Source organism: Pseudonaja textilis, chromosome 3, assembly GCF_049901715.1.
Source record: "Pseudonaja textilis isolate UNSWEBS1 chromosome 3, rPseTex1.2, whole genome shotgun sequence".
NCBI lineage: Eukaryota > Metazoa > Chordata > Lepidosauria > Squamata > Elapidae > Pseudonaja > Pseudonaja textilis.
The window spans coordinates 4,790,704-4,804,394 of NC_141992.1; the positions used below are offsets into that span (position 1 = coordinate 4,790,704).

General features: G+C 49.2%; 1 protein-coding gene across 2 annotated transcripts in view; it reads left to right on the forward strand.

Moving 5' to 3' along the window:
* Positions 1 to 8,025: 8,025 nt before the first annotated feature.
* Positions 8,026 to 13,691, forward strand: part of LOC113434267 (tyrosine-protein phosphatase non-receptor type substrate 1) — a 168,845-nt gene continuing 163,179 nt past the window's right edge. Inside the window, exons 1-2 of one of the 2 annotated variants that reach the window (XM_026697335.2) lie at positions 8,026 to 8,105; positions 10,646 to 10,755. In XM_026697335.2, coding sequence (XP_026553120.2) covers positions 10,677 to 10,755 — 79 coding nt within the window. In that variant the 5' untranslated portion in view covers positions 8,026 to 8,105; positions 10,646 to 10,676. Of the gene's footprint in view, positions 8,106 to 9,678; positions 9,765 to 10,645; positions 10,756 to 13,691 lie in introns of those variants that run through there. The other variant, XM_087928854.1, reaches the window with a different exon arrangement.

Here is a 13,691-nt window from a genome sequence, read left to right on the forward strand (position 1 = left end):
TCTATTCTATTCTATTCTATTCTATTCTATTCTGTTCTATTATTCTATTCTATTCTATTCTATTCTATTCTATTCTATTCTATTATTCTATTCTATTTCTATTCTATTCTCATGTCATCAAGAATGTTTTTCTCTTTCAGAGCCCTGTGCTCTGAAGGGTTACCCCCCAAAAAAATTTTTGCTGGAAAAATTGTGATGACAAATATTATCCTTTCCCTTGCCTGGGGTGTGTGTGTGTGTGTGTGTGTGCATTTGATGGTCTCACCCCACCTCATCCCTTGGGGATTTTGGCACAGCTCTGGAGCTTGGCGACGGCTCCCACTTCTCCAGCAGACAATACCACCCACTCATCCCCGGAGGAGGTAGGAGGGTGTCAGTGCCACCCGATAGACAGACCCCCTATTTAAGGGTCCGTATCGCACATCAGTCCAGGAGCTAGAAGAATCAATGGCTCCATTCTTGGTGGGGGTGTGGGTGGAAAGACATACGGGAGTTGCAAGACAGATGGGGGAAAAAAAAACCTGCATTCAATTCTGCCTCTCCCTCTATCGACAGCCCTCCAGTAAGGGCCAGAATTGGCATCCGATCAAGCACAATAGGAGCTAGAAGGGACCTCAGAGGACTTCTAGTCCAGCCCCGTTCAAGCAAAATAGAGCTGGAAGGGATCTTGAGGTCTTCCAGTCCAACCCACCTCTCAAGCAGAATAGAGGTGGGACCTTGGAGGTCTTCTAGTCCAGCCCTCTGCTGAAGCAGAATAGGAGCTGGAACGTACCTTGGGGATCTTCTAGTCCAGGGGTCTCCAACTTTGCCAACTTGAAGCCTGGAGGACTTCAACTCCCAGAATTCCCCAGCCAGCTTTGCTGGCTGAGGAATTCTGGGAGTTGAAGTCCACAAGTCTTCAAGTTGCCAAGGTTGGAGACCCCTGTTCTAGTCCATCCCTCTGCAGAATAGGAGGAGCTGGAAGGTACCTTGGAGGTTTTCTAGTCCACCCCTCTGCTCAACCAGAATAGAGCTGGAATGGACCAGTCCAGTCTCTCGTAAAAAAATTCCAGTGTTGGAGCATTTCTCTCCTTGATCAGTTTCCATCCATTGTTTCTCCGTCTTGTCTCTGGGGGATTTGGAAAATAGGTTGATTCCCCCACCTTATGATTCTCGACTCCTGACAAATGTCTCTTTTCTTTCATGTATACTGAGAGTATTTACACCAAGACAAATTCCTTGTGTGTCCAATCACACTTGGCCAATAAAAGAATTCTATTCTGTCCTGTCCTGTCCTGTCCTATCCTATTCTATTCTATTCTATTCTATTCTATTCTATTCCTATTCTACTCTTATTCTATTCTATTCCATTCCATCCATTCATTCCATTCCACTCCACTCCACTCTCACTCTTATTCCTATTCTATTCTATTCCATTCCATTCCACTCCACTCCACTCCACTCCACTCTTATTCCTATTCTATTCTATTCTATTCTATTCTCCATTCTACTCCTCTATTCTATTCTATTCTATTCCATTCCATTCCATTCCATTCCACTCCACTCCACTCCTACTCTTATTCCTATTTCTATTCATTCCCCCTATTCCATTCCATTCCATTCCATTCCATTCCATTCCACTCCATTCATCCACTCCACTCCACTCCACTCTTATTCCTATTCTATTCTATTCTATTCTATTCTATTCTATTCTATTCTATTCTATTCTATTCTATTCTATTCTATTCTTTGTGGCAGCCCCTCAAATATTGCAACCCTGCTATCCTGTCCTTCTTTTCATGAAACCAGCCTTACCCCAAATCCTGCAAATCTTCTTCTTCTGTTTCCTCCAGGTTTCCCATCCTCTTAGTTGCTCTTCTCTGCACTTTTTCCAAACTCTCAATCTCTTTTCTGTAACGTGGTGACCAATGGCTAAGCTAGGCTGCTGTTGAAGTGAGCTGTGTCAGATCTAATTCAACTTTTTGGCCGGGGGGGGAGGGGGGGCATGGTTGGTAAGAAAATCGTTGCAGTTGTTAAGCGAGTCCCTGCAGTCGGTAACAGAAATACACCGCCATTATCCGTATCCGGCTGTCTCCCTCGATTTCGCTTGTCGAAAAACAGCTGGGAGGTTGTAAATCGTGATTCCCGACACTCCTGGGATGCTGCCATTGTCACGAATACATGCTGGTTGTCATATTTTGATCCCAGGAGCCTGGGGATATTGCGACCATCATAAGTGTGATCCTCACATTTATGACGGTGAAATTACTTTTCTCAGCTGCCGTTGTGACTTCAAAGGAATGGTTGTAAGTTGAGGTCTACTTGTAATTTTCATGGATGGCTCTTCTAGCCAGCAATGGATGATTGCTTGTGTCCAAACCAGGATCTAATACAGGGGTTGAAATCTACTGGTTCGGACCAGTTCGAGTAAACCGGTAGTTCCATGATGGCGAACCTGTGGTACACGTGCCACGGGTGGCACACGGAGCCATTTGTGCGGGCACAAAGTTTGCCCCAGGTAAGCTTACCTCGCTGCACATGCGCATGCCTCCCAGCTGATTTTCAGCCCGTTTCAGGCCTTTTTTCGGCCTCCCTGAGGCTCAAGGGAAGTCTCTGCAGCCTTCGGAGGCCGAAAAACAGGCCGGTTTCATCACTTCCTGTATTTCCAGGCCCACTTTTCAGCACAGGAGCTTAAAAAGGTTAGCCACCACTGCAGTAGCTGAACCAACTGGCTGGCCTCGCCCTCCGCTCCCCTCCCCTCCCCGGAGTCTCCATGTTTTGGATGCAGGTAAGTGCAGGATCTGTGTGGAGGCTCTGGGGGGGGCAAAAAACGGGCCGATCCGGAAGTTCCGGAAGTCCAGAAACAGACCTGTTTCCGGCTTCCGGAGGCCCTCCGGAGCTGGGGGAGGCTGTTTTCACCCTCCTGGAGGCCCAAGGGAAGCTTCCGGGCTCTGGGGAAGGGGGGAAATGGTGCTCCTGGAAGTTCTGGTAGGCCACGCCCACCATGGCCACGCCCACCCAGCAACTGGGCAGCGAACCGGTTGCTGGGATTTTCGAATCCCATCCCTGATCTTAATATGTCCGTCTTCACCCACTAACCAGAAAACAAGGATGTGTTGTTGTGTATTGCCGCCATTTTATCACCATGGGGGAATTATAATAATTTTAATTATATTAATTAAGAGCTATGGTGGTGCAGTGGTTAGAGTGCAGTACTGCAAGCTATTCCTACTGCAATTTTCCAGTTCGAATCTCACCAGGCTCAAGGTTGACTCAGCCTTCCATCTTTCTGAGGTGGGTAAAATGAGGACCCAGATTGTTGGGGGCGATAGGCTGGTTCTGTAAACTGCTTAGAAAGTGGTGTATAAGTCTAAGTGCTATTGTTATATGCAGGCTTTTCATGGCCAGCAATTCTGCAATTGCATTACAATGGACCCTGTGGCCTTAAAACCATGAATCACGGCTTGTTGTGTTCAGTGAGCCCAGTGGGATGTGGCTCAGTAAACAAACCATGGTTAATCCCAACACCAGCCATACTTTGCTAGAAGGGTTTGTGACATAAATACTGCGTCTTGGATTTGACAGCTGGGTTCGACCCCAGACACTTAACCTGGTTCTCGAATTAAACTATTTTTTTCTGGGTTTGCACAATTTAGGAAACTTAAATGAACCTAGCAGGCTGGGTTAACAAAATCTCCAATACGGCTTGTTGAGTGATAGTGTTGTGGCCCACCAGCGGCTGACGGAGCTGGCAGCAGAATCGGACGGTAGTGAGGAGGTTGGGGAGGAACCCAGGCCAGTCTTGGAGTCTGAGGAGGGTTCGCATGAGGGCTCTGCATCGGAGGCAGAGGTGGGGCCAGGGCAGGCTAGCAGTCATCAGCTACCTTCAGACCCAGATAGCAGTGAGGCAGGGGAGCTTCTGGAACCGGTTCCCAGCCTGCAGATGCGCAGGGCTACCAGAAGACAAGAACAATTGAGGCAGCACGGTTGATTCAGGAGTAAGGCCACACCTTGGAGATGATTGGCCCCTCCCATGGGACATAAAAGAGGACCGAACGGGATGTGAGCTTTTGCAGGAAGCAATTAGTTTGTCCGGTCAATTCAAGCTTTGTAAAGTTCTGTTTGACTCTGTGGCAAGTGTGGCCTTGCCCTGTGTTGGGCCATTTGGTCTCTGGCTGCATCCCAAGTGCGGTAAGGTGGGTGTTTATAAACATTCTCCTGAAAGACTTGTTTGTGAAGCCTTGCACGCTGGGAACGAACATAATTCACAGCTCTGGAAATAAAAGAGGTTTTGCCGGGACTAAGGTTGTGTTTTATGCTTTCTAAGGAAGCCTAGGTCAGAACAGATGGCAGCTAGGTGCCCAGTCTTTAAATGCCCCGGTTAATCGATTTGTGTGAGAATGCATTTCTGGCCCGACAGTGTGAGATTTTTGAACCGAGTTTGGAAAAGATGGCGGCACAGCTGTAAAAATAGTCACACCAAAGGGTTCAAAGTTTCTAGTCAGGCAAAATAAACTTTTTCTGAAATGTGCATTACGAGAAGAGCAGAAAGATTCCTTCACCATATTGACCGGTTACAGCTTTTACCCACCTAAAAGGCAACCATTTATCATAACCGGAGATAGAGAAGGACTATTTATCACTAGCGTATAAAAAAGATGTTGAGACTCTAGAAAAGAGAGAAGAAGAAGTTGATTAAAGGGCTGGAGCTTAAAACATACAACAAACGATTGCAGGAATTCAGTATGTCTAGTTCAGGCAGCTCCAACTTTGGCCACTTTGAAGACTGGTGGACTTTAAACCAAGGTGTTCAAACTTGGCTACTTTAAGACTTGTGGACTTCAACTCCCAGAATTCCCCAGCCAAGTTTTGTACCTTTAGACCAGGGGTCACAAATCTTTTGGACCTCAGGGACCACCAAACCCATAATTTTAAATCCCGCGGACCCTGAGACCCTGAGAAAATCCCCCAAAAAGTCTGCAAGAAAATTCCCCGCCCTGTTTTCTTACCGATCGATTGTTCCTTATTTGGGATCGCAGGATACTGTCTCCAGCCCCGTTCTCAGGGGGGGAGAGAAAGAGACTTTTGGCTTCATGCAAGGAAAGCAGCAGAAGTCTTTCTTTCTCTCCCCCAAACTCTGCCAGAAATGAATCTTTGCGAGACTTGTCGTGCCAGCGCAGTCTCTTGGAGCAGGAGGCCTTGCAGGGTCCCCAAGACTCATTTCTGGCAGAGTTTGGGGGAGAGAAAGAGAGACTTTGGCTGTTTTCCTTGCGTGCAGCCAAAAGCAGAAGAAGAAAGAAGCGGAAAGAAGCAGCCCGGTGGCCAGGCCAGGCGAGTGGGGTGAGTGGGGCAAGTTCCCCCACTCTGCCCTTTCCCCTCACTACCTCGTGTTGTTTGCAATGCAAGCGACGCAAGCCTTGTGTTCCCGCGCAGCCTGGATTAATTGCTTTGGGGGTGGGACATTTCTCTGTCGACCACCCAAGTTTTCTCGCGGACCACAAGTGGTCCCCAGCCCACTGGCTGGCGACCACTGGTTTAGATGACCTCCAGGGTCCCTTCCCACCCTTGTTATTCTTCATGTCTCCATCTCTAAAGTGTTGCTCTTGTGTTAGGCTGCAACGATTCCCCGCAAATCCAGAAAACAGAAGTCATTTTGCGTAGCCTACAGAGCCAGACTTGTTCTCCACAAACGATTTACATAACCTTTCTCAGCAACCACACAATTTGTTTCGATGCAACGTAAGAAGTTGCATAAGCTTGGTGTATTATTTCTGCAGCCTCATCCGATGGGTTCCTCGTGGCCTCGGAGAGCAACCAGGATGGCATCATGTGTCATTTGTTTATTTACTTACATCCCATATTTGTTTATTTTTATAAACAATGCAAAGCACTTAACGTACCTAATACCTCTTCTTCCGACTTTCCCCACAACAACCACCCTGTGAGGTGGGTTGGGCTAAGATAGACTGAGCAAGTCACCCCGCCTGCTTTCTTGCCTAAGGCAGGATTAGAACTCACTGTCTCCTGGTAATTGGTTCAGTCACCAAGCCTGCTTTCATGACTAAGGTGAGACTAGAACTCAGAGTCTCCTGGTGAGTGGCTCAAAGTTACTAAATGTATTAAATGTAAGGCCACTCACCTCCATATCAAGGAGCTCTGGGCGGCTTACTATGCTTATTATGCATTCATGTAATATTAACAATATTATTACAATATTACTCCGCAAACCTACTCTGACTTGAATGACTGTTCAGTGCTGCGTTTCTCAGCCCTGGGAATTTTACACAGGCGGACTTCCAGCTCCCAGAATTCCCCAGGCCAGACTTGTTGACTGAGGAATTCTGGGAGTTGAAGTCCATCAATCTTAAGGTGGGGGTTAAAAATAAGCTTTGCACACATGCTACAAACAGAGCAAGGCAGATATTTTCTTTCCTAAGTTCCAGGTGGAAGCCAAGGCAGTTGAGAAGCCGCAAGTCCAGAATCCTTGGAAATGGGGCTGCTTGAGAGGATCAGCACTGCCCTTCCTTCCATGGGGTAGAAGGAAGGCGTCTCACTTTCTAGGATGGAACAGACCACAATAGGACCCTGCGTGGCCGGAATACCGCTTTAAAAAGGCTCCAGATTTCAGGACAATGGCGGAACTTTATTTCCTCTCTGCTTCCTTCCTTCCTTCCTCCTGCCCTTCTTTCCACCTGCCTCCCTCAATTCCTTCCTTTGTTTTTCCCTTCTGTACTGCCTCCTTCCTTTCTCCCTTTCTTCCAACCTGTCTGCTCTCTTCCTTCCATCCTTCCTTTCTCTTCCTCCTTTCCATTTCCCTCCCTCCTGCCCTTCCTTCTTGCCTCCCCTCTATCTTCCCTCCTTCTTTCCATCTCTCTCCCTCCTGCTGCCTTTCTTCCTTCTTTCCTTCCTTCCTTCCTCTCTCTCTCCCCTGCCTTCTTCCCTCTTTCCTGCTTATCGATTTTTCCTTCCTTCCTTCCTTCCTTCTCCTTCCTTCCTTCCTTCCTTTCTCTCCCTGCCTTCCTGCCTTCTCTTTTCCTTCTCTCCCTCCTGCTTATCTACCCCTCCTTCCTTCCTTCCTTCCTTCCTTCCTTCCTTCCTTCCTTCCCTTCCTTCCTTCCTTCCTTCTTTCCTTTTTCTCTCCCTGCCTTCTCTTTCCTCTCTCCCTCCTGCTTATGTACTTTTCCTTTCCTTCCTTCCTTCCTCTTTCTCTCCCTGCCTTCCTGCCTTCTCTTCCTCTCTCCCTCTTGCTTATGTACTTTTCCTTCCTTCCTTCCTTCCTTCCTTCCTTTTTTTTCTCTCCCTGCCTTCCTGCCTTCTCTTTCCTCTCTCCCTCCTGCTTATGTACTTTTCCTTTCCTTCCTTCCTGCCTTCCTGCCTTCCTCCTCCTCTCTCTCCTTGCCTTCTTTCCTCTCTCCCTCCTTCTTATCTACTTTTTTCCTTCCTTCCTTCCTTCCTTCCTCTCTCTCTCCCTGCCTTCTCTTTCCTCTCTCCCTCCTGCTTATGTACTTTTCCTTTCCTTCCTTCCTTCCTCTTCTCTCCCTGCCTTCCTGCCTTCTCTTTCCTCTCTCCCTCCTGCTTATGTACTTTTCCTTCCTTCCTTCCTTCCTTCCTTCCTTTTTTCTCTCCCTGCCTTCCTGCCTTCTCTTTCCTCTCTCCCTCCTGCTTATGTACTTTTCCTTTCCTTCCTTCCTGCCTTCCTGCCTTCCTTCCTCTCTCTCTCCTTGCCTTCTTTCCTCTCTCCTCCTTCTTATCTACTTTTCCTTCCTTCCTTCCTTCCTTCCTTCCTTCCTTCCTTCTCTCTCTCTCCCTGCCTTCTCTTTCTCTCTCCCTCCCGCTTATCTACTTTTCCTCCCTTCCCTCCCCCCACCCTCTCTGCCCTTTCCAGCCCTCCAAGAGACCGTGGCCGGCCTACCCGCCGCCGGTTCCTCTTTCGCGGAGCTTTGACCGTCCCTCCGCCTCCTGCCGATTTCCTGCCCCCCGTCCCCCCGCCCCCCGGCCGTCCTCCCTTCCCCTTCCTTCCTTCCTTCCTTCCTTCCTTCCCGATCCAACCCAACCGCCGGGACGCTCGCCGAGGCCTCTCTCGCCCAAAGTCAAGAGAGCGAGCTCCGCCGAGGGATCGCGGGGAGGTGAGGTTTTCTGCACGGCCGGGCTTGGGCCGGCACTTTCCGGGGAGAGGGGGGACAGCTGGCACCGCCGCGGGGCCGGGAGGAGCAGCTACTCAGCCCCGTTTCTTTCTCCGGGCAGGATCTTCCAGGCAGCGGGGTAGGGCGCGGTGCAGGCGGGCCCCCCCCCCCCCCGAGCAGCCCACCTTAAGGGAAACCCACCGCTCCGCCTCCACAGCAGAGGTGACCTTAGCCTGGGCGCCCCCTCCCTTCCCCTCCCCTCGGCCCCACCCCGCACCCCAAACCTTACAGCCCTGCAGCAACTCCGACCACCACCCACCCCTCTCCCCCTCCCTCCCTCCCTCTTTCCTTCTCCCCCACCCCTTCCTCAAATCAACTCCGCTCTCTGCTCTCTCTCTTCCAGCTTGCAACTTGCGAGATTCCAGGCGCTTCCTTGCGAGCGGGGAGCCCCTCCCTCGAAAGGGGGAGAGGAGGAGGGAGGCGGTGGGAAGGAGGGAGGGAGGGATAGAGGGGAGGGAAAGGAGGAGGAGGAGGAGAGGGAGGAGGGACGTCTGCCTCTCCACCCACCCCCACTCACCCCCACTCACTCACCCCCCTCCCACAGCCTTCCCACTCCTCTTCCCCCAAATTGAGCCCAGCCAATGCTAGGCAACAGAAGTCTCTCCGTGTGTGTGTGTGTGTGTGTGTGTGTGTGTGTGCTTGAGGGTTGGGGAGGGGTCTTCTTCTCTTGCTCAACCGGCAGCCGCACAGACGGCGAGCTGCGGAGCGAGGCAGGAGCCAGCGGGGCGGCCGAGGTGAAAGCCCAGCCCCCCCGTCCTCCTCCTCCTCCTCCTCCCTTCCTCCCCATTCCTCCTCTCTCTCTCTCTCTCTCTCTCTCTCTCTCTTTTCTTCCCGGCTGGCTGCTTGCGGGCAAAGCCAGCCAGGGCGGCTTGGTGTGTGTGGGGGGCTCGAGCCAACACGACCTCCCCTCGCCGCCGCCCCCCTCTCCATCGCCTGACTTCCCCGGGCTGCCTTCATCTCTTCCCGGGGCTCCAGCGGTAACCGAGCCTTCGGGAAGCCCCCCGACCCACCACCACCACCATCAGCCCGCCCCTCCGGGCTGGGATCGGGGTCGCCCGGTTCGGATCCCCGGACCAAGAAGCCAACGGGGGTCTCCTTCTCTCGGCCCCCCTCCTCCCCCGGTGAGTGGGGGAATGAGTAGGTGGGTTGGGGGTCTCGGGGAAGCGGAGGGGGAGAGGTTGGAAAGAGCGCGGACGTGCCTCCTTTCTCTTTTTGGGGGGGGTTGTCTTCAGACTTCCAGAGAGCCCCTTCCTTTGCCTCTCCCACCCGCACGCCCCCCCCCACCCCCACCCCTCACCGTGACTTGAACCCGGTTTTATGAACTACTCCGGATTGAAACCCCTTTTCCCCCTACTAACCCCAGTCCGGCCACCTTCGGACGTGTCCGGAGGAAGAAACGCCGGGGAGTTTGGGGTAGCGGTCGTAACTTCTAGTCTTCCCAGTCACTGGACTTGGACTGGGGGAGGTGGAGGGGGGGGTGGGGTCCCTTCGGAGCTCTCCAAGCTGGCTTGTTTGCTTGTGCAGACGTTTCGGGACCCAAACTGGGGAACAAGAGCAGCGCGCATCGAATCCGCCGAAACGTCTGCAAGCAAACACACGCAGGTCAGAGGGCGCCAGAGACACCCCCCCAATATTCCCATTCCTTCCTTCCTTCCTTCCTTCCTTCCTTCCTTCCTTCCTTCCTTCCTCTCTCTCTCCCTGCCTTCCTGCCTGCTTTCCTCTCTCCCTCCTGCTTATCTACTTCCTTCCTTCCTTCCTTCCTTCCTTCCTTCCTTCCTTCCTTCCTTCCTCTCTCCCTCCCTCTCTCTCTGTCTCTATTTCTATCTTTCTGACCTGGGTTTGTTTGTTTGCTTGCAGATAGATTGATTGATTGATAGATAGATAGATGGATGGATGGATGGATGGATGGATGTCTGTCTGATCCGGGTTTGTTTGCTTGCAGATTTCTCTTTCTCTCTCTCTCTTTCGTTCTCTCTCTCTCTCTCTTTCGTTCTCTCTGTATGTCTCTCTCTCTCTCTTTCGTTCTCTCTGTCTGTCTCTCTCTCTCTCTCATTCTCTGTCTCTCTCTCTCTTTCTCTCTTTTGTTCTCTCTGTCTGTCTCTCTCTCTCTGTCTCTCTCTCTCTCTGTCTCTCTCTCTCTCTCTCTGTTTGTCCTGGGTTTGTTTGCTTGCAGGGAGGAAGGGGGAGAGAGGGAGACCTGGGGCTGGTCCTCCCCCTCTCCCCCCCCCTTCCTTCCTCCGATGCTGGTAGGCAAGGAACTGGGACTGGCAAACCCAACCACCCCCATTTTGGAAACGGAGGCTGACTGGCTGCCTTCCTGCCCCCCCCTCACCTTAAGAGCATCCTCCCCCCCCCCACAGCTCGTCCTCCCTCTCTCCCTCCTTCCTCCACTTCTCAAATTTCTATTTTTTTCCCCTCCCTTCTTTTTTTCTTCTTCTTCGTCATCGCTGCCGTCTTTCATCTTCTTCCTCCACTCCGGGCAGCGTCCAAAAAAAGAAAGAAAGAAAGAAAAGGATGATGGAAACGGCCGGCGCGGTTTCCCGGGGTCTTTGGGTCTCTCTCTTGGCGCCTTTGCTGCTTTCCGGCTGGACAGGTAAACAAAACGGAAAAAACAAGCGGTCGTGTTTGGGGTTGTTGTTTTTTGCGCTGTTTTTGCGGGAGTTTTGACATTTCGAGTGGTGTGATTTGTTGTCGGTGGAGGGGTTTTTTGGGGGGGCAGGCGAGCGCCACGTTTGCAGTGTGTCCATGCGCGCGTGCAGGTTTGCATGTATTTATTTATTTTATTGACTTATTTATTTATTCGCCGGGCCTCCTGCTCTCTTTTGCCTTCCTTCTCCCAGCCTTTAAAAAGAATCAAGTCCAAGACCTTTATTTATTTATTCATTCATTCATTCAACTCAAGAGACCTGTTAGGGTGGATGGATTGATTAACTATGGAGCCCCATGTTGGACTACGGGACCTCCTGCCCTCTCCTCTTCCTCTCTGCCTTAAGAAAACAACAACAGAGAGACCATTGTTTGTTTGTTTATTTATTCAACCCGAAGACTGTTTTGATTGATTGATTGATTGATGGGTTTGATTGATAGATTGATTTACTGTGGCTCGGTATTTGACTCCGGGACTTCCTGCCCTATTCTTTACCTCTCTGCTTTAAGAAAAAAATAATACAATCCAAAGACCTTTATTATTTATTGATTTGCTCAATCTGAAGACCTTTGTGATTGATTGATTCATTGATTGATTGATTCATTCATTGATTGATTTATGGTGATCTGATGTTTGACTCTGGGGCTCTTGCCCTCTTCTTTTCTTCTCTGCCTTAAGAAAAAAAATCAATCCAAACTCATTTATTATTTATTGATTTATTGATTTACTCAACCTGAAGACCTTTGTGATTGATTAATTGATTGATTGATTGATTGATTTACGGTGGCCTGGCATTGGACTCTCTGGCTCTTGCCCTCTTCTCTTCCTCTCTGCCTTAAGAAAAAAAATCAGTCCAAACATATTTATTATTTATTGATTTATTGATTTACTCAACCTGAAGACCTTTGTGATTGATTGATTGATTGACGGTGGCCTGGCATTGGTCTCTGGGGCTCTTGCCCTCTTCTCTTCCTCTCTGCCTTAAGAAACACATTTATTGATTTATTCAACCTGAAGACCTTTGTTATTGATTGATTGATTGATTAATATTGATTTATGGTGGCTTGGTGTTCGATTCTGAGGCTCCTCCCCTCTCGCCTTAAAAATAATCAACCAAAAGACCAAAAAAAACCATGAAAAATGTGTTGATCTCTCTCTCTAGATATATATATAAAAGGCTACATTTTAGTTTCTGGCTTGGAAAGTTTCTCACTGGGCCTCGTGCCACTTTTCTTCCGGCTGGGGGCCAGGAAGTCAAAAAAAAAAAAAAATGGCATGGAAGAGAGGGGAAGTTCTCAGGGGTGGGAGAGGGTGGCAACTGCTTTGGGTGTGCAAAATAAGAGGAGGGTCCTTTCTGAATTTTTTCTGAATGAAATGTATTGGGTCTGGGGGGAGAGGCGTACGGGGAGGGGCTGAATGGCTGGCCTTTGTGTGAGAAAGAGTTGGGGAGAAGAAGGTATAAAGGAGGGATGTCCAACTTTGGACTTCAACTCCCAGCCAGTGAAAAAGCCAATGAATTAACAGGATAACAAAGTTGGAAGGGACCTTAGAGGTCCTCTATCCCAACCCCTCCTGCTCAAGGAGGAGACTTGATACCAGGGGTATTGGAAGAAGGTACAGAGATGGCTTCTGGAGATGACAAACCATAGATTGAAACATTCCTATTAGGTATGATTAAAGGGGAATTTGAGCACAGATAAAAGAGACATCACGGTACACATCTGAAGAATCACTTTTGCACAAAGCTGGAAGGGTGGTTAAAAATACCACCAGATGAAGCTTGAATTCAAAAATAATAAATAATAATAGATTGCGTAGAGCTAGACAAATTCACTATGGAATTAAGAGGCAAGGACGATTTAGAATATTACGCGATATGGGAGAGGTGGTATGAATGGGTGGGGAATAAGGATAAAAATGTTGTATAGTCACAAAAACGAGAAACATGTATATACAATGACACAAGTACTGTTAATGGAAATGAGAGTTTTGTATTTTTGGTTTTTAAAGCATAAAAATTTATTATTATTTTTTAAAGCCAATTAATTATTAGGATAACAAAGTTGGAAGGGACTTTAGAGGTCCAGTAGTCCAACCCACCTGCTCAAGAAGGAGACTTTATACCAGGGGTGTCCAACCTTGGCCACTTTTAAGACCTGTGGACTTCAACTCCCAGGATTCCCCAGCCAGCCCAGAATTCTGGGTAATGAAGGCCACACATGCTGGGAATTCTGGGAATATGGGGGTGGATCTTAAAATCTTGGCCACAAGTCTTAAAAGTGGCCAAGGTTGGACCCCCCTGGTATAAAGTTTCCTTCATGTGCAAAGGTAGGAGGGGGTTGGCCTAGAGGACCTCTAAGGACCCTTCCAAGTTTGTTATCCTGTTAACTCAATGACTTTTTAATTGGCTGGGGACTTCTGGGATTGAAGTCCACAGGCCCTAAAGGTGCCACACATTAGACCCATCCTTGGTATAAACCTTGCTTTTAAAACAAAAGCTTCTTCATCAAGGAACAGGTTTTATAAGCTTGGTTATAAAACAAGGAAGATTTACCACTGGTCCTCAACGTACGACCAAAAGGGAGGCCAGAATTTAAGTTGCTAAGTGAGAAATTTGTTCAGTGAGTTTCCCACCCCACCGCTCCCTTTTACAACCTTTCTTGCCATGGTCATTAAGCGAATTGCTGCAGTCGTTTAAATGATTAACACGGTCATTAAGTGAATCTGGCTTCCCTGTTGACTTTGTCAGAAGGTCGCAGAAGGGGATTGCGTGACCCTGGGAACAATGCAAACTAGTCACAAGGACGAGTCAGTCGTCAAGGATCCGAATATAAATCACCTGACTGTGGGGATGCTGAAACGGTCGTAAGTGTGAAAAATGG